Source organism: Schistocerca americana, chromosome 1 (genome assembly GCF_021461395.2).
Source record: "Schistocerca americana isolate TAMUIC-IGC-003095 chromosome 1, iqSchAmer2.1, whole genome shotgun sequence".
NCBI lineage: Eukaryota > Metazoa > Arthropoda > Insecta > Orthoptera > Acrididae > Schistocerca > Schistocerca americana.
The window spans coordinates 622593979-622615405 of NC_060119.1; the positions used below are offsets into that span (position 1 = coordinate 622593979).

General features: G+C 44.1%; 2 protein-coding genes across 2 annotated transcripts in view; both read left to right on the plus strand.

Moving 5' to 3' along the window:
* The first annotated feature begins 14967 nt into the window (after window positions 1–14967).
* On the plus strand, window positions 14968–16038 carry LOC124582722. Its single transcript, XM_047131319.1, has one exon. It carries the CDS (start codon window positions 14968–14970, stop codon window positions 16036–16038), a length of 1071 nt encoding a protein of 356 aa, XP_046987275.1.
* LOC124582888 overlaps window positions 16035–21427 on the plus strand; it is a 32183-nt gene continuing 26790 nt past the window's right edge. Inside the window, exons 1-2 of the mRNA XM_047131326.1 lie at window positions 16035–16360; window positions 20572–20815. Of these exons, the coding sequence (XP_046987282.1) occupies window positions 16035–16360; window positions 20572–20815 (570 nt within the window). The remainder of the gene's footprint in view (window positions 16361–20571; window positions 20816–21427) is intronic.

Sequence of the window (21427 nt, forward strand, 5' to 3'; positions counted from 1 at the left end):
CCATGTTAGAGCTCATTTTATTACTTCTCTTCAAATCACATTAATCATGGAATGGAAACACACAGCAACAGAACGTACCAGCGTGACTTCAAACACTTTGTTACAGGAAATGTTCAAAACGTCCTCCGTTAGCGAGGATACATGCATCCACCCTCCGTCGCATGGAATCCCTGAAGCGCTGATGCAGCCCTGAAGAATGGCGTATTGTATCACAGCCGTCCACAAGACGAGCACAAAGACTCTCTACATTTGGTACCGGGGTTGCGTAGACAAGAGCTTTCAAATGCCCCTATAAATGAAAGTCGAGAGGGTTGAGGTCAGGAGAGCGTGGAGGCCATGGAATTGGTCCGCCTCTACCAATCCATCGCTCACCGACTCTGTTGTTGAGAAGCGTACGAACACTTCGACTGAAATGTGCAGGAGCTCCATCGTGCATGAACCACATGTTGTGTCGTACTTGTAAAGGCACATGTTCTAGCATCACAGGTAGAGTATCCCGTATGAAATCATGATAACGTGCTCCATTGAGCGTAGGTGGGAGAACATGGGGCCCAATCAAGACATCACCAACAATACCTGCCCAAACGTTCACAGAAAATCTGTGTTGATGACGTGATTGCACAATTGCGTGCGGATTCTCGTCAGCCCACACATGTTGATTGTGAAAATTTACAATTTGATCACGTTGGAATGAAGCCACATCCGTAAAGACAACATTTGCACTGAAATGAGGATTGACACATTGTTGGATGAACCATTCGCAGAAGTGTACCCGTGGAGGCCAATCAGCTGCTGATAGTGCCTGCACACGCTGTACATGGTACGGAAACAACTGGTTCTCCCGTAGCACTCTCCATACAGTGATGTGGTCAACGTTACCTTGTACAGCAGCAACTTCTCTGACGCTGACATTAGGGTTATCGTCAACTGCACGGAAAACTAAAATGAGCTCTAACATGGAAATTAAGCGTTTCCGGACACATGTCCACATAACATATTTTCTTTATTTGTGTGTGAGGAATGTTTCCTGAAAGTTTGGCCGTACCTTTTTGTAACACCCTGTATATTGCTTTATGTAAACTTACATTCGCTCAGCCGTTTGCAGAACCATCTTCCCTCATTTGTCACAGGCCCGGGCGTCCTTCCTCCCCTCAAAACAGCGTCTTCTTCCAGAGGGCGTGACCCACGCCGCGGATAAAGCGTGTGTTAACTATGAGTTCTGTGCCACTTCTCCAGAAGCAGTTTTAATAAATACACACGATATGGAAACACTAGTCCGGTCTGAAACAGGACAGGTCGTTTGTGAAACCACAGTCAATAAGGAATCATCCAGCTACAGGGACTCAAAATGCAAAGGGGAGATCAAGGACCGCAACCCGCACGCGGCCATATCGAACCAAAACACAAGAGAGACGGTCCGGACGCCCAGAACAACTCAAGAGGTAGCCGACAGATAGAAGGTTAAACCAACTTAGGTCAGCTCCGGAGAAGACTATAACTTGCCCAGTTTAAGGGTGGGGTTTAAGGATACACACGTTATTGATAATATGTATCAAATCCTTGAAGGTATTAACATCCCAAAGAGTGCACAATATTTAGCAAAATCTTACACTTTTTTGTCAGCTAAACAAGCAACAGAATTTTTTTTAACAAAAGGTGTTAACCATTTGAGAACACAACTTTCGACTCAACCTGCTTTACTTATCTCTTGATTCTTTGAGTCGTTTACAGAACCGTGGCCCCCCCTCCCACCTCTCCCCCCCCCCCTTTTGTCAAAGGTCCTAACGTCGTTCCTCCCTGTTAGACCGGCACCGTCTTCCACGAGGCGTGGCCCACACTCAGGCTAAACTAGAACACACTAAGGCGTGTGTTAACGCATGGTTCCATACCACTTATCCAGAAGTGGTTTTAATAAATACACATGGGACTGGAAAGCAAGTCCAGTTCGAAATGGGACAGAGCCTTTGTGGACACTGTCAGTATGGAAGCACCGAGCTACCAGGAGCTCAAAAGGATATGGGCAGAAATCAAGGCCCCAACCCCCATGCAGCCGTTTCGAACCAAAACACAAGAGCCTGCCGTTGTGGCCCAGCGGTTCTAGGCGCTTCAGTCCGGAACCACGCGGCTGCTACGGTCGCAGGTTCGAATCCTGCCTCGGGTATGGATGTGTGTGATGTCCTTAGGTTAGTTAGGTTTAAGCAGTTCTAAGTTCTAGGGGACTGATGACCTCAGATGTTAAGTCCCATAGTGCTCAGAGCCGCTTCGACCGATGAAGCATAAAACGTGATTGATCTGTACAGGCCACCTGTCGCCACTCAGTGGACGTCCAGTTCCCGTACTAGCGTATGAATTCCAGCCTTCGTCGCCGATGAACATTAGTCAACAAGTGTACATGAACCAGGCGCCCGCTGCGGAGACCCATAGGCAGCAGCGTTCTTTGCATCCCCTTGGTCATCTGAGCGATGAGTTGCTCAAGAACTGCCTGTCTATTTGCCCACATGCATCTTCCCAGCCGACGTTCAGCACTGTCATTTATGGCCCGTGGTGCACCACAGGTGCCTCGGCTCCAGTTTTGAGATTTTGCCATGCACGGTGTACTTTAACCATAGCGACACGTGTACAGTTTACAAACAGCCGTTTCTGAAATGCTTCCGCCCTTGGTTCTGGGGCTAATGATCATGCCCTTTTGGACGTCACATAAATCACAATGCGACAATGACTGCACTGTTTCCTGCTTTCCCTCTGACACGTTTCATATATCCTACACAGTTAGTGCTGACACCTACAGCCTGCGAATGGTTATTGCACGTTGACGTCGAACATAGGTGGTGGTCACAGTAACGTGACTGGATGCTGCAGAACGTCTTATTGCATTTATAAAAATCCACTGCCCACTGAAGCTCAGGAAGGTGACGAGCAACCCACTGAAGATTTTTCTTCACGGTAAGTTTTTTGTTTTAGATTTTGTGTTCAGATGCCTTATTCTAATGAAGGTTCTTGTCCTTTCTGTAGTAACCAAAACCAACTGCGGGAACGCCTTGGGCTGCGGATCGGAGCCGCCAGGCGGGCAAGCCGCCAGCGGTGGAGCACGCACCACCGGGTAAAAACAAGGACGAGTCGGACGACAGACCAACGACAACCGACAATGACCGACTATGACCGACAGAACAAGAAAGAGATAAACAACGGAGGCTTGTAGAAACCACAACACCAAACACCAACAGTAAATCCACTCGGAACCAGAGCCAGGCAAATGTCAACAACGAGCAACGACCAGAACGCAGTACCGCCGAGATAGAAACGCAATCCAGAGCGAGTACCAGACTGACTGGACTAGGGTTTTTTTTTTCTTTATTGTTATTTTAACACCTTATACAAAGGCGGGCTGGCAGCAGCACAATACGCCGCTCTTCAGCCTTGAGTGTTACAACAAGGAGTACATAAAGGTGGCACAGAGTAGACAGTAAAAACGGTGGGCAATAAAAATGTAGACACTAAAAATCGAAAAAAACATGGAGCCGTTCACGCTGGACGAGAAACATCACTAGCACTGGGCGACACGATGCACAGAACATGGATGATGGCGACGGCACGTGAACGGTGGGGGCGTGACGGCGAACAACACTACACACAAACGAAGGCACACACACGAAACACTGACGGCGATGATCTCCGGCGCGCGAATTTTCACTGAGCGTGTACGAGTCCGGGGACCTGCCAAGAGAGGAGGTGGAGGAGGAGGAATGGGAAGGGGAATGGGAGAGGGGGGAGCAGAGATGCCATGGGCAAAGGAGAGAGGGGGAGGGAGGAAGGGGGAGGGGAAGCCCGGCGGAGAGGGGAGGAGGGAGGGGGGAAAGGAAAGAGGAGGGAAGGGAAGGGAGGGAGGGAGGGTGCCTAAAGGAAAGGACACAGGAGGTGGGGGGGAGGATCAAAGTTGATAAGAGGGGTAGATGGAGGGGACGAGGACATCATCAGGGAGGGGGAGCTGGCGGAAGCCACCTTGGGAGAGGGTAAGGAGGGTGGAGAGATGGAGACCGGGTGGGACGTGGGAATACAGGCGCGGCAGCGGACGGGGGTGGGAGAGGATCGGGGACACGAGCGGGTGAGGAGGATCAAGTTTACAGGAGGTGTACAGGATCCGTATCCTTTCAAGGAAAAGGAGGAGGTGGGGGAAGGGGATGAGATCATACAGGATCCGCGTGGGGGAGGGGAGACGGATGCGATAGGCTAGGAGGAGAGCATGGCGTTCAAGGATTTGGAGGGATTTATAGAAGGTAGGGGGGGGGGGCGGAGATCCAGGCTGGATGGGCGTAACAAAGGATAGGGCGGATGAGGGATTTATAGGTGTGGAGGATTGTGGAGGGGTCCAGACCCCACGTGCGGCCGGAAAGGAGCTTGAGGAGACGGAGTCGGGAACGTGCCCTGGCTTGGATCGTCTGGAGATGGGGAGTCCAGGAGAGGCGACGGTCGAGGCTGGACTAGGGTAGGGGGGGCCCTATATACGAAACCGGAGGGAGCGGCTATTGGCCGCTGTCTGCACGTGGCGTAGCGGTGGCGGCCTGGCTGCGCGAGAGCCGCTGCGCGGAATAGCCGCCGCGGATGCGGAGCCCTCTAAGGGCTCACCACGTCCATTTGTTCTGCCGCGTGTTCGACTTCCGCGGCGGGAGGTACTAGACTTTCATAGAGAGAAACCGCTTTGTGGTGCATTCCGGGAGACTTTGAGTTCATTATGTAAATTAACTTTTGCATTACTCCGACAAACTCAGCTACAAGTCCCCCATGAAAGCTGCAAAAATCTCACTTCTGACTCTTTTATTTAACGAGCCATCTGAAGGAGAAGTGAGCTGTGCTCATTACCGCTGATGTAATTTGAATCCAGAAGTTTCTCTGGGACTGAACCCAAGGCACTGTTGCATTTAAATGTCATGTAACCCGCAAGATATTTTAGTGCATCTTTGGACTCGCTGTCATCACTGGCTGTTGGTTCATCAGTACGAAATTGCAACAGATACAGTTGTTGTTCGCTGAAATTAGAGCAGTCCAAATCAGCTGTCATATTTCCAGTAATGACAATGCATAACGCTTGCGATGAACATTTCTTCTGTTAGAGAAACATGTGACGGCACTTCACTGGAACTCTCCATAACGGATGTACTTGCCGACAAGGGGAGTCTTATTTCTTTCCAGTCAGTCATTCTATTTTTGACTTTGAAAGGAACAAATTTGTTGTAAAACGCGCCCAGACCGCCCAGACCACGAAATTTAGACAGCATTTCTACAAGCAGTCTTGGTTTATGCTGGAAATCAAGATGTATGAAGCTCCTATATTCTTAATGTCAATAAAAAATTCAAAGATAAAGTTTACTGGAGTTACGAAACTCTTCTGGAATAACAGCAGGGATTGTTTGTTTCCACAACTTCGAGGAAGCGTTTTAGTGTGTTCTCCTGTCTTTGAAAACGAAGGACACAGCCACTTCGAAGAGGTGCCTTGGCATCCTTAGGAACTCTTGAGTTTTAAACATTGGTCAGTTCAGTTACATTTTCTTACTGTCCTTTGTTTGGCAGACACTTAACAGCTCGGGCACAACTCTGTGAGAACAGTGGCCCGCCCTGCTCTACAACTTTACCCCCACACTACCCTTCAGTCGCTTCCTAATCTAAATTCCTCAGCATCACCTGATTTAATTCGACTATATTTCGTTACGCTTGTTTTGCTTTTGTTCGTATTCATCTTATCCCCTCCTTTCCAGCACTGTCCATTCATTCCGACTTCTCTTCCAAATCCTCTGCTACCTCTGACAGACTTACAACGTCATCAGCAAACCTCAAAGTTTTTATTTCTTCTCTCTAAACGTTAATTCATACTGAAAAGTTTTCTTTGATTTCCTTGGCTGCTTGCTCAGTGTACAGACTGAATAAGATAAGGAATTGGCTACAACCCTGTCTCCCTCCCTTCTCAACCACTGCTTCCCTTTCATGCCCCTCGACTCTTATAACTGCCGTCTGATTTCTGTACAAGCAGTAAATAGCCTTTAGCTCCCTGTTTACACTGCTACCTTTAGAATTTCAAAGCGAGCATTCAGCCAGCATTGTCAAAACATTTCTCTAAGTCTACAAATACTATAAACGTAGGTTTGCTTTTCCTTAACATGTCTTTTAAGATGAGTCGTAGTATCAGTATTGCTCCCCACGTTCCTACTTTTCTCCAAAATCCAAACTGATCGTCACCAAAGTCGGCTTCTACCGGTTATTGCATTCTTCTGTAGACAATTAGTGTTAGTATTTTGCAACCGTGAACTATTAAACTGATAGTTCAATAATATTCACAGTCAGCACCTGCTTTCTTTGGAATTGGAATTATTATATTCTTCTTTAAGCCTATTGCTGTTTCACCTGATCATACAACTTGCACACCAGACGGAAGTGTTTTGTCATGGCTGGCTCTCCCAAGGCTATTAGCATTTCTGACGGAATGTCGTCTACTCCCAGGGCCTTGTTGCAACTCTTTCAGTGCTCTGTAAAAATCTTCTCGCAGTATCATGTCGCCCATCTTCTCTTCGTCTACGTCTCCTCCCATTTCTATAATACTGCCTTAAAGCTCATCTTCTCGTGTATAATCCGGCCCGTTTCAGTTTTCCCTTCTTTCCCTTTGGATGGTCTTCTATCTGAGCTCTTGATGTTCATATACTGCTTCTCTTTTCTCCAAAGGCGTCTTCTATTTTCCAGTAATTGGTATCTATCGTTCCTTTAATGAAATCTGCTTGTAAATCCTTAGATTTGTCTTCTAGCCATTTCTGCTTAGCCATTTCTGCTTAGCCATTTTCACTTCCTGTCAATCTCATTCTTTAGACATTTGTATTTCCTTTCACCTACTTCATTTGCTGCATTTTTAAATTTTCTACTTTCATCAGTTACATTCATTATCTTCCTTGTTATTCAAGGATTTCTACTAGGCCTTGTCTCTGTACCTATTTGATCCTTTGATGCCTTCACTATTCCATATCTCAAAGCTATCCACGTTCCATCTCCTTAATTTACAACCTTTTTGCAATTTCTTTAGTTTTTGCAGTTCATAACCTATAAATTGTGGTCATAATCCCCATCTGCCATTGGAAGTGTCTCACAATTTAAGATCTGGTTCCGAAATATCTATCTGAAACTGTCTGGCGCCTCCAGTTGCCTTCCACATATACAACCTCCCTTCATGATTCTTAAACACGTGTTAGCGATGATTAAATTATGCTCTGTGCAAAACTCAACCACGTGGCTTCCTCTTTCATTATTTCCCCCCCCAGACATATTAACTTTCATTATCTTTATATGTTTATTACATTTTTATTTTTCTAATTTTTTATTTTTTAAAAGCGTTATTTATTTTTTATACATTAATTTTTTATGCCTTTCTCTGACTCAAAAGTTTTGTCACATTCTACATAATGAAAATGGGACGCCTGGTCTGCTATTATATTACTGACGGTTATGTTGGCCCTTATGGAGTATTTTCATAAAAACGCCATTGTTTCGTTTTAGTTGTCGATACCACCAGGCTATAATTTAGGCATACATTTACATAGTCGTCGGCAAAAAGCGTTGTATTTAGAAATTAATCTGTCCCAATTCATATGCCTTGAGGTATCTTTTCCTTCATCCATTGCCTCACCAGGTTGTCGACGTATAGGGGACGTATTATGGCGTTGTCTTACTCTCTGATTTATTTCTATTTCTGGTGTCATCTCTTTCCCACTACCTATTCCTGTTTTGGTGATTTATAAAACCTTAGCTTTCTTTTGTCAAATGCCTGGGGTCACCGTTTTTCTCCATTATTGACCAGAGCTTTTATTCTGTGGATGCGGTGAAATGCTTCTTCATAACCGATAAATGCCTGGGGGTGTGTGGTCAAACTGAATTTTCGCCTTTCTTGTGTAATTTTTTTCTGTATGAAAATGTCGTCGGCGCAGCACCTGGTAATTTCCATGAATGATTGCCTATCGAAGCCGCAGGCTCAAAAAGATAGATAGCGAATGTGTGATTGTAAATCGATCACGCGACTGCGGTAGCGGGCGTTGAGCGCATGTTTATAGTGGTCACCATAGCAACGACAAAAGAAGAGCGTTACTAAAATACTTCTAATTACAAAGGAAATGACTTACTTCACTCGACGTTGACGTTGTCGTCATAAGAAAATCCATTTTATATGTATGCTACGGGAAGCAATCTCCTTTTGCCATAACATGGCTAGACTCTGTTAATGTCCCACAAAAATATGGGTAGAGTATCACATGCGTCAACTTTTCCTTGCAACCGCAACTTATAGAAATACAGATACTGAAACAAGTACAGTTGGTCTCGTTCTCCTGGGCGCCCTTCTCTTTTAATGGAAGACTTCACTGATTTCCACAGCCGCTCGATGATCTGCGTGTGCACACTGGGGTCGTCGGAAGACACGAACTCTACACAATGGTTGACTAACTTGTGGTTGAATCCTTTTGGTGTCAGTGTCTTGTAGGACTAAAAGCTGTCTGTAGTCACTCTGGTACTGGCAGTACAAATTCCTTTATCAAATCGACTAAAGCTACCTTGTCTCTGGTGAACACAAAGTACAAAGTACTTCAAGGGCTCTCGTTCTAAAGCACCGAATACCCAAATATGTTTTATTTCATTCTTTAAAGGTCGTCCTCCCTAGTTTTTCTTTGTTGCTACGTGTGATTAGTGCACTTCAACAACTTTATTTGGCCCGCTGATCGGTACGGTGTCGTTCGTCATTATTACATACAAAACCCGAAGTAGTCGCACACGGTATTGGTAGATAAGTCAGTTTCCGGTGCTGTTGCTTGCAGGATGTAGTTCCTAATCAAGCAAGGTACAAGAATTATGCTGGTCTGGATCGATAATTTGGAATAGTCAAACCCTGATAGTCGTTCGTCTACCACAGTTCGCGCAATGAAATTGTGAAGGTATTTCACTATCAGAACTCTTCTTACGAACTTGTAGAGAGCTCGCCCCACCGCAGTTTGCACAGTCCCTCCTTTCGTCATCAGGTATTACCCTACAATACCAGACATCCTACTCACTACCGACATAAATCGTTTGGGTTTTCCTAGCAACTCACAAATAATTTATCATAACGCCCGCCACCAAAGTCGCGTGACCGATTTACAAGCGCACGTTCGATATCTATCTTTTAGAGCTCGCGGCTTCGATAGACAAACATTCTTGGAAATTACCCAGGACCTTCCTTTAAGGAAGCCGATACGTTTGTACAATATATTTTGGGTAAGCTATCGACCGTACTTTGACTTGTTTTTTAGCACGCCGCGGGAGCACTCTACTTGCAGATGGGTGGCCTCAAGACCGTTTACAAACGCCAAAGAGAAGAGAAGGGCTTGGGCGATACATTGTCGGCCAGTCTACTTGCGGCAAGGAATATGTAATGGTCGCCTAGGACAGTGGAGAGTGTTGATTTTGAAATGTGGTATGTTTTCTTGTTTCGATGTGTCTACATGGTAATCCATCTTTCCTGACACTTCCACACCTGTTGTGGAACATTCAATGCGATGGAGCCAGTTTTTAATTCAACCACGAAAGTACTTCATCGCAGAGTACCTTCTGCGAAGATGTGTCATAGTTATTGCCAGCATACAACGGAAGTTAAAAGTGAGCTGCCGTCTGCTGTAATGTGAAACAACTCAGTTGCACAAAAGGCGAGTGTATTTACTGGTCAACGGGGGAGTTCGGCTGCCCATTCATTTACATACTCCTTTTGTTCAAAATTCTAGTGGGAGTGTCAACGGTAAATTGGGCCTGTTTTAGATGATTTGATTTCGTCTGTAACTACTACGCCGCCAGTGCTGTATTCTGTTATAGACTGCTTGGTCTTTAATCGCCCGGACTGTGGCACTCGATAACTGATTATTCATTTTCGGAATTCATTGATGTCGTAACTGATAGGAAAGATACAAAACTAATTACTTCTCTTAGTTGACATATAATAGTTTTGAGATGCTGTAGTATGTGCGGCAATGTTATTTTATCTGGTTTAGAGATCTAAAACTTAAATATTTCTATTCCATCTGTCTAAAACTTGTGGGACCACCTATTGCGAGCGATGTCGAATATAAATGCCTGCTTCAAGACTAAGTTCCCAGGGCGTTCTTTATTGGCATAAAACCTGTGATGTCATTTGACCTGCATCATTGGGGTCTGTTTGTACAGTGGTACGGTGTTTGTTCTAATTAGTGGCGTCTGTAAAATAAATTTTGATATTCCATTGTTTAATTTGGTCTTTGGTGTTCTAAAGGTTTTTTTTCTTGCTAAAATATCTCCTTATTATTGGTGCTTTAAATATTTTTGATGTTATTGGTGATGGGCACCTTAAACTATTTAATCCTCTCAAATCGAATTTACTTGGTGGTGTTTTCTGTTTAAATATCCGATTTTTAACCGTTTTGATTTTGATGCCCTTAAAATTCAGTATTTATACGACTAAGCAACGTATGCTTTATGTAAATTCGACTGTGCTACAATATAACTGTGAAAACGATTTTGCTGAGTCTGGGTCCAGTTGTTTACCATTCCTGGATCCCCACATCCTAATCATTTCAGACGCCTGCTTGCTGCTCTAATAAAATTGAATCAGTGATTCGAATTCTTTAATTATTTTGCTGTAGATATGGAAAGAAACACTCAGAAGACTCTTCTTCCTTTAACTGTTTGTGTTACTTTTGTCTCCTACTCTAAACAGTGAAATAACTTTAGTGCATCTCCATTCTTGCTATTTCACCTGCATGCCTCATTTCCATTCCTCTGTCACCTCACCGGTATGAATACCCGTGTGCCTGCCTTACTACTTTTTTGGTTTTATTTCTGATTCTATTATATTTCTCTTTAGGTTCCTCAACCTGTTTCTGAACTCATTATTTGTTTTAATTTTATTTCCTGTGACTTCTTCTAACTCTTCGTTCCAAATTTTATGTCCTCTTTTTCGGTTCGTTTTGGGTTTTTCATCTAATACTTCTTTAGCGACCTGTACTATGATATTTTTAACGTTTGGACATTCTTCAGTTTTATTTTCACTTTTTTGGTGTAGCTTAGTTAACCAGCAACGATATAGAGTCCTTAAACACTCTTATTGGAGCAGATGCACTTTAAAAGTTTTGTCTGAGTTTCTTTCATTTTTCCTCTTGTTCTACTTTTTTCAATCTTTCCCACAGCTTGATCTTTGATTTAACAAGATCATGATCCTTAATCACGCCCCCCCCCCCCTTATATACTTGGGTGTCTACCAACTTTGAAACTGGACTTTTACTGTTGTTACGTAACGAAGAAGAGCTCTGTGGCCTCATGCAGACCATTTGTATGTATAGTGGTTAAAGCAACAAACTCGATCAGTTTTATTCCATTGTTTTTAATGGTACCTTCTCCACTGCCGCCGATCAACTGGTGGTTGGATTCTTTACCTGTTCCTGCATTTAGGTCTGCTGCCAAGACGCCATGGTCAGTGTTGTTTAATCATTCAAGTGTTTAAGTAGTTCCTCGTAGTCCTGGTCTGTTTTTTCTCTCTTCCCTTGGTCTGGTGCGTGGATCCGTATAACTATTAGTTTTCATCTATCAAATTTTACTCTTACTGTGATTATCGTTTTATTTATTAGCGTGTAACTGCCGTAAGTTATATTCCCATTTTCTGTCTATCATAATTTCCACTCCACTTACTCAGGTGTTATTCCACTGCATACCATAAAGTGGGCTTCTAAATATCTAGTACCTTTCAACTTTTTTTTTATTTCTATGATCACCACTATATTGATATTATAATCTTTGAGCACTTTGTCTCGTTTGTCCCCAGGTGCTGTATGTTCCATGTGACAACAACGAATGTGTCCTTTATCCTGCAATTCTTAGCACTTCCCTTGCCTGGTCATCGTCCATGACAGGAATGAGAATAGAAGTCTGGCCTAAGCAAGTGGAAGTAATGTCAGGTATAGCTAAGGACCCATGTAACTGTCGCCCACATGCTTCCAAGAAGGGCTCTGAATGATCTCTCACCTACTAACCAAACTGGCGTGACCCAACCAGGAGCACTGCTCCTGATAGCACAGCTCTGTGGATCCCTGACACACACAAATCTCCTCACCTTGTCAAGGCGGTAGTCCGCGAGGAGGATTCTGATGTTCCGCTTCACTAAATTCCTTTCTGATACACCTCATTACTTGCGTCTTTGGTCAAGTTACTCTGAGTCCATGTTCAATGCTCATCAGACTGTTTATTTTATTCGGTATGTTCTATAATGTTCTACCTTTCATTTAGGCTATCTATGTCATCAGCGAATCTTACCACTTACATTCTTTCACCCTGAATTTTAATCTCACTCCTGATCCTTTTATGTCCATCATTGCTTCTTCGATGAATGTATTGAACAGTAGAAGGAAAGGCTGCATCCCCGTCTTGCATCCTTTTTAATCTGACCACTTCGTTCTTGGCCTTCTTTTCTTATTGATCCTTCTTGGTTCTTGTACATTCTGAATATTACCTTCCTTTCCTGTGACATACACCCCTTTTCTGACAATTTCGAATACCTTGCAAAGTTTTACATTGCGAAGCTTATTCTTGTTCGACGAATCATATGAACGTGTATTTATTTTTCTCTCGCCTTGCTTCCATATATCACACGTCAGCTGAACCACCTCAGTGTTCCACAATTGCTATAGTGCTTCTTTCAAGAGGTGCGACATATATGTTGTCTGGTGAGGATACGGGTGATCATCTTCGAGAAGATGTGTGAGGGAAAGTGACCAGTAATCAGTGCATTACGTTGCTTTTACGAGGTATCAGACACAGTGGCACCTCCTCAAGGGTAGTCTACGAGCTACTTTTAACAGGGCGGTGCCTGTATAAAATTGGCCAGTTAACTCACGTATAACAATAGCCACCTGAGTTTTAGAATCCTCAACATTTACATATTTTCCTTCTCATCAATCAAATGAATACACCTTGGTACTGAATTCCCACTGTGAGGTGCGGACCCACGCTTCATTTCTGGGGAAGAGCCACATACTATCACTGCCTCCACCACCCCTCCCCCATTTAAATCATAAATTGCCGTCAACCACACTTGCAATTTGCAACAGATAAATGCTATTATACTATTTTAATAACAATAATTACAATAAAATATGCAAAATGTTTTAACGTAATATAAGAGGCGGTACAAAAGTTTCCGTTTGCATGCATTGCTGGAGCTGTACAAATAGCGTATATGCGAAACCCAGCGCGACAACGATGCAGGTCTGTCAGCACCAAGATGTAAGCAAGGGGTTAGTGTGGCCTTCGAAAGGAAAATTTTTGATCTCTCCTTATAACAGTGATAACTTATTAACATCCATGCTTAGTGTTTTACTTTGCATAACTTCCAAGGAATTGAAGTTCACAGTATACATTATTTGAAAAGCATTTGTTCGAAAATTTGACAAGTTCCTGAGGCGCAAAACTGCTTTAAGAATCGTAGTAACAGGCTCTCACAACGTGTTATTTTGCACGATACAAAATCTCAGTGTGCACTCACCATTATCAGTATTTCAGTAAGGGCTACATTGTGGACACAGGTCTAGAGACTACAGCTACGCAGATGAGTAAATGAGTGTAATGCTGAGTCTTTTGATGTTGAGCTAGAGATTTGAAATTTCAAACACAGCTCAGAACTCGACGAGAATGCAATATTAACCCGTTTTCTTGTGGGTCTGTTCGGTACGGGTGGGAATGGGGACGGGGAACTGACACACACAAATCTCCTCACCTTGTCAAGGCGGTAGTCCGCGAGGAGGATTCTGATGTTCCGCTTCACTAAGTTCCTTTCTGATACACCTCATTACTTGCAACACCTAATGTTTCTGCTGCACTATAGGACCCACATATTGTGTGGGTAGTAGCGAAATACGTTCCACGTGATATGTTAGTGGACGTGTATGGCTGAGCAGACAGATGATGTTGGGGTTGGAGGGAAAGAGGAGGTACATATTGCTCTCTTGTCTGTGCATCTGCTCAGTATAAATTTTGCAATTTATTGAAAACTAACATCCGAATGAGATAGCGTCTTGAAATTTTACACATAATTCAGAACTGACTGGCAAAGCAGTATTAAGGTGCTTTCTTGTCTGGTGTATGGTGGAGGGTGCTTTGCCTACCACTGACATTTCACAATGAACAAGAGAATGAAATGTTTCCACACAGCTCAAAAATGGGTGACAATGCAGTAATAACTCGCTTTCTTGCCCTGTTCCCGTCATAAATGGTTCACGGGAAGAATAACGGTTGGTAAGCCTCCGTGTGAGCTCGAAAAACTTGTGAATGTGAATTGTGAATGGCTATGAAATATTTATTAAATTGAAACCGAAAGACGTTTGGCGCAAGCAACACAAAATTGATGCATGAAGAGTTCATCTCCTTACTATTAGCTATTGCGTGCGCCCCACGTTTTTCGTTTTAAACCTTACAAGTATTTCGTAGCTGTTAAAGATTAACAGCCACAAGTTCTCAGGGCTGTCTGTATGGAACTACAGAAGTGTATGGGGCTAGTAGAAATTATTTTATACTTTTTAGTACGGTTTGAAAACGTGGCGTGTTAAAAATTAATGTATATTTCAGTAATTAATTTGTTCCTCTTAGTGTAGATTGTACCTACAGACTTGCGAGTCATGGAATATTTGTTGTTGCCAACAGACACGCTCCGTCTATGAAAGGCTGCTCTTCCTGAATGGAAAACTGTCTGTCGCGGGCCAGGCAGCACGCCCAGTCCCTTGGGCAAGCTGCCAACCAAACAACTCAAAAGACTCCTGTTTTAAACGTAGTTTGTAATTTCTAGAATCCCCTGCAATTTTAGAGACTTAGTTTTCATGATGATTTGTTCTTTCAAAGTCTGAGGACCAATTTTGAAATCTGATGATGTATGTAAAAGTGTTTGTAGTGGATTGTGAGATGAAAGTATGTAAAAGACAGAGGCACATAAATCAATGTGAAAGGAAAATTAAGTTGTGGAGATTAAAGGATAAAAATCTGAGAGAGAAGTTTAGTGAAAAAGTACTGGAAAAGGTAAAATTGGCAGAGAGTGTTCAGGAGTGGTGGAAAATAAATAGTGCTGTTATAAGGAAGACCGGGGAGGAAGTGTTTGGGTTAACATCTGGGAGAGGGCTGCCAAAAGATAAGGAAGCATGGTGGTGGAATGAAGAGGTGCAGAAGGTTGTGAAGGAAAAGAAAGACCCTAAGAGGAAAGGGGGTATGTCCGGAAGTGCTGAGGATGGGCAAGCATACAAAAGTGCAAAGAAGGAGGCAAAACGAGCCGTGGCTAAAGCTAAATCTGAATCAGTAAGGGAGGCGTACGAACAACTACAGAAAAATCAGGATATGAGACAACTGATACGGATAGGCAAACCAAGAGATAAAGCTTCTAAGGATCTAACAGCAATAAAACAAATGAAACATGAAACAGGAATAATTCTGCATGACCATGGAAAAATAATCCATAGGTGGTTGAATTATTTTGAGAAATTGCTGAATGAAGAAAATGTAAGAGTGAAAACTGAGGAAGGAGGGGCAAACGAAGGATTAACGATGGATATAAGTAGAGGTGAAGTCGAACGGGCAGTTGAAAAGATGAAAAATGGGAAGGCAGTTGGCGCAGATGAGATCCTCGCTGAGGTATGGAAGTGTCTCGGTAAAAAGGGAGTTGAACTCCTTTGGGACTTAATGAAGAAGATTTGGCGTCAGGAGGAGATGGCAGACGAGTGGAGAACTTGTGTACTGATCCCAATATTTAAGGAGAAAGGTGATGTGCAGGACTGCAGTAACTATAGAGGTATTAAACTGATGGCACCCACGATGAAAATTTGGGAAAGATCTATAGAAGCAAGATTACGCAAGGAGACTGTGGTGTGTGAAGAACAGTTTGGGTTCATGCCTGGAAGAGGAACGACTGATGCAATACATGCTTTAAGGCGGATAGTGGAGAAACACGGGGAGCTACAAGGGACGAAATATGGACAAGCATGAGAGGGCAGTGCGTGCCAGAGAAGTATGTGAGGTCAGTGAAGGAAATGTACAGAGGAGCAATGACACAGGTGAGAAGTAGTGTGGGCATGACAAAGGAGTGTCCAGTAAAAGTAGGCTTACATCAAGGGTCTGCGCTTAGTCTCCACCCCTTTGACCTGATTATGGATGTGCTGGTGAAAGATGTGAAGAAGGAAGCGCCGTGGAACATGATGTTTGCGGATGATGTGGTTCTTTGTGAGCAGAGTATCGACAAACTTGAGGAAAAGCTGGAGGAATGGAGGAAGGCAGTAGAAGAAAGAGGGATGAAAATTAGCAGGACAAAGTCAGAATATTTAGCACTCCCCCCATGAACAATGGACCTTGCCGTTGGTGGGGATGCTTGCGTGCTTCAATGATACAGATAGCCGTACCGTAGGTGCAACCACAACGGAGGGGTATCTGTTGAGAGGCCAGACAAATGTGTGGTTCCTGAAGAGGGGCAGCAGCCTTTTCAGTAGTTACAGGAGCAACAGTCTGGATGATTGACTGATCTGGCCTTGTAACACTAACCAAAATGGCCTTGCTGTTCTGGTACTGCGAACGGCTGAAAGCAAGGGGAAACTACAGCCATAATTTTTCCCGAGGGCATGCAGCTTTACTGTATAATTAAATGATGATGGTGTCCTCTTGGGTAAAATATTCCGGAGGTAAAATAGTCCCCCATTCGGATCTCCGGGCGGGGACTACTCAGGAGAAAGAAACCTGGCGTTTTACGGATCGGAGCTTGGAACGTCAGATCCCTTAATGTGGCAGGTAGGTTAGAAAATTTAAAAAGAGAAATGGATAGGTTAAAGTTAGATATAGTGGGAATTAGTGAAGTTCGGTGGCAGGAGGAACAAGACTTTTGGTCAGGTGAATACAGGGTTATAAATACTAAATCAAATAGGGGTAATGCAGTAGTAGGTTTAAAAATGCATAAAAAATGGGAGTACGGGTAAGCTACTACAAACAGCATAGTGAACGCATTATTGTGGCCAAGATAGACACGGAGCCCACGCCTACTACAGTAGTACTAGTTTATAAGCCAACTAGCTCTGCAGGTGACGAAGAAATTGATGAAATGTATGACGAGATAAAAGAAATTATTCAGGTAGTGAAGGGAGACGAAAATTTAATAGTCATGGGTGACTAGAATTCGACAGTAGGAAAAGGGAGAGAAGGAAATGTAGTAGGTGAATATGGATTGGGGCTAAGAAATGAAAGAGGAAGCCGCCTGGTAGAATTTTGCGCAGAGCATAACTTAATCACAGCTGACACTTGGTTCAAGAATTATGAAAGATGGCTGTATACATGGAAGAACCCTGGAGATACTAAAAGGTATCAGATAGATTATATAATGGTAAGACAGAGATTTAGGAACCAGGTTTTAAATTGTAAGATATTTTCAGGGGCAGATGTGGACTCTGACCACAATCTATTGGTTATGAACTGTAGATTAAAACTGAAGAAACTGCAAAAAGGTGGGAATTTAAGGTGGTGGGACCTGGATAAACTGAAAGAACCAGAGGTTGTACAGGGTTTCAGGGAGAGCATAAGGGAACAATTGACAGGAATGGGGGAAAGAAATACAGTGGAAGAAGAATGGGTAGCTTTGAGGGATGAAATAGTGAAGGCAGCAGAGGATCAAATAGGTAAAAGGACGAGGGCTAGTAGAAACCCTTGGGTAACAGAAGAAATATTGAATTCAATTGATGAAAGGAGAAAATATAAAAATGCAGTAAATGAAGCAGGCAAAAAGGAATACAAATGTCTCAAAAATGATATCGACAGGAAGTGCAAAATGGCTAAGCAGGGATGCCTAGAGGATAAATGTAAGGATGTAGAGGCTTATCTCACTAGTGGTAAGATAGATACTGCGTACAGAAAAGTTAAAGAGACCTTTGGAGAAAGGAGAACCACTTGCATGAATATCAAGAGCTTTGATGGAAACCTGTTCTAAGCAAAGAAGGGAAAGCATAAAGGTGGAAGGAGTATATAGAGGGTCTATACAAGGGCGATGTGCTTGAGGACAATATTATGGAAATGGAAGAGGATGTAGATGAAGATGAAATGGGAGATATGATACTGCGTGAAGAGTTTGACAGAGCACTGAAAGGCCAGAGTCGAAACAAGGCCCCAGGAGTAGACAACATTCCATTAGAACTACTGACAGCCTTGGGAGAGCCAGTCCTGACAAAACTATACCATCTAGTGAGCGAGATGTATGAGACAGGCGAAATACGCTCAGACTTCAAGAAGAATATAATAATTCCAATCCCAAAGAAAGCAGGTGTTGACAGATGTGAAAATTACCGAACTATCAGTTTAATAAGTCACGGCTGCAAAATACTAACGCGAATTCTTTACAGACGAATGGAAAAACTAGTAGAAGCCGACCTCGGGGAAGATCAGTTTGGATTCCGTAGAAACGTTGGAACACGTGAGGCAATACTGACCCTACGACTTGTCTTAGAAGAAAGATTAAGGAAAGGCAAACTTACGTTTCTAGCGTTTGTAGACTTAGAGAAAGCTTTTGACAATGTTGACTGGAATACTCTCTTTCAAATTCTGAAGGTGGCAGGGGTAAAATACAGCGAGCGAAAGGCTATTTACAATTTGTACAGAAAGCAGATGGCAGTTATAAGAGTCGAGGGGTATGAAAGGGAAGCTGTAGTTGGGAAGGGAGTGAGACAGGGTTGTAGCCTCTCCCCGATGTTATTCAATCTGTATATTGAGCAAGCAGTGAAGGAAACAAAAGAAAAATTCGGAGTAGGTATTAAAATCCATGGAGAAGAAATAAAAACTTTGAGGTTCGCCGATGACATTTTAATTCTGTCAGGGACAGCAAAGGACTTGGAAGAAAGTTGAACGGAATGGACAGCGTCTTGAAAGGAGGGTGTAAGATGAACATCAACAAAAGCAAAACGAGGATAATGGAATGTAGTCGAATTAACTCAGGTGATGCTCAGGGAATTAGATTAGGAAATGAGACATTTAAAGTAGTAAAGGAGTTTTGCTATTTGGGGAGCAAAATAACTGATGATGGCCGAAGTAGAGAGGATATAAAATGTAGACTGACTATGACAAGGAAAGCGTTTCTGAAGAAGAGAAATTTGTTAACATCGAGTATAGATTTAAGTGTCAGGAAGTCGTTTCTGAAAGTATTTGTATGGAGTGTAGCCATGTATGGAAGTGAAACGTGGACGATAAATAGTTTAGACAAGAAAAGAATTGAAGCTTTCGAAATGTGGTGCTACAGAAGAACGCTGAAGATTAGATGGGTAGATCACATAACTAATGAGGAGGTATTGAATAGAATTGGGGAGAAGAGGAGCTTGTGGCACAACTTGATTAGAAGAAGGGATCGGTTGGTAGGACATGTTCTGAGACATCGAGGGATCAACAATTTAGTATTGGAGGGCAGCGTGGAGGGTAATAATCGTAGAGGGAGACCAAGAGATGAATATACTAAGCAAATTCAGAAGGATGTAGGCTGCAATAGGTACCGGGAGATGAAGAACCTTGCACAGGACTGAGTAGCATGGAGAGCTGCATCAAACCAGTCTCAGGACTGAATACCACAACAACAACAACAACAACAAGGACGTGCAGATGAGGTCTTGCAAGATCCAGGATGATGAGGTGAAATCGATCTGCAAATGTAAATACCTGGGGTCGTTCATACAGAGGGACGGAGGACTGGAAAGCGTGATACAACACCGAATAAATTGCGGTTGGAACAACTGGAGGAAAATGAGTAGAGTGTTGTGTGACAAGAAGGTGAGCATTGGGTTGAAAGGGAAAGTGTACAAGTCGGTGGTAAGGCCTGCTATGATATACAGGGCACAGACGTGGCCAATCACAGTAGCCCAGGAAAGGAAGATGGAAGTGGCGGAAATGAGGATGCTGAGGTGGACGTGTGGGTTAGCAAGGAAGGACAGGATTGCAAATGAATTTGTTAGAGGAGCTGTGAAAGTGAGACCCATGGGGAAAAAGATACAAGAGAGCAGGCTAAGGTGGTATGGACACTTACAGAGAAAATGGGAAGAGTATATCGGAAACAGGATTGAAGATATAAAGATTGAAGGAGCGAAAAGGAGAGGAAGACCGAAGATGAGGTGGAAGGATAAGATATCCGGGGACGTAAGGGAGAAAGGATGGAAGAAGGAAGAGGCAATGCAGAGAGTACTATGGAGGAGAAGGATCCGGAAGAGCAACGCCGACGCTACGTGACGTGGGACGAGGCGACGATAAAGAAAGAAGAAAGAATATGTAAAAGGGTTAGGCCATTCCCAAAATACTTTTGTTGAGAGACTTTGCGTTATGAACTCATCCCCCCTCCCTCCCCCCCCCCCCCTCCCCCCCGTGTCACCCGTTGGATCCGCATCTGCCCATGAATTCTGGTGTTTCGCATGGAGCAAGTCTGTCTACAATGCTCGATAACGCGACTCCTAACTCCCATTGTCGAGTTTATTTTGGACGCACTTTGAAAACTTGCAAATTGTGACCTCTGAGAGATCGAAAGCCGTGCCGCCTCTCGAAGAGCCGCGGAGGCGGCGCTGCGAGGGCGCAGAACAAACGAGAAGCGGCGCTGATTGCGCGAGCCGTGCGCTGCGGCGTGGCCGCGGCGTGCAGCGGCGCGGTGGGGCGCGCCACCCACTCTGCGGCGCCACGCGTCGGCCGGCGCCGGCCACCGGTGGCGCCGGCGCGCACACCTCGTTACGGCGCGGCGCACAGCGAAAAGTCACGTAGCGGCGCGGCGGGAGGCTCTGGGCGGCGGGCGGCACGCGGGCAGCTAACGACCCGCGGGCGAGGCGCGGCGCGGCGCCTCCATCCATCACACGCACCGCCACCAGCCGGCAGCCCGCGCGCCCTCGTTACGCCGGACGCCGACCGCTGCCTCCGGTCACGCCGGCCAAACCATCGCGCGGCGCACACCGACAACCCGCCGCCTTCCGTCTCGCTGCACAGCTGGGAAGGGCGCCTCTCATCGTAGAGCACCTAAACCAGTGCTTCCCAACCTTTCTAACACAATTCTCCCTCATTGCAATCAGATGTTAGCTGGCATTCCCCACCCCACCTACCACCCCTCTCACCGTCAGCGTCAACAATATTAGTACCTAACTGAAAGATAAAAAGAATTTCCTTTGAACACTTTAATTTTTAAACTGACGAAATATAAATAATAGTACACACTAACGAATTACAGACATTGGCTACGAGTGGGCATTGATTTAAATTAAGGGAGGTAGGACGTCAAACGGGCCGACTTGGATCAGGAGAGGCACCACAGGACATTTTATTTTCTACTTATATACTTTTACAAATAAATTCATAAAACTTTGACAGCATGACCAGGAAGGATTCAGGA

Excerpts from the sequence above, each read along its gene's own strand:
- LOC124582722 (XM_047131319.1), top strand. The coding sequence starts at position 14,968 with ATGAAAGTATGTAAAAGACAGAGGCACATAAATCAATGTGAAAGGAAA.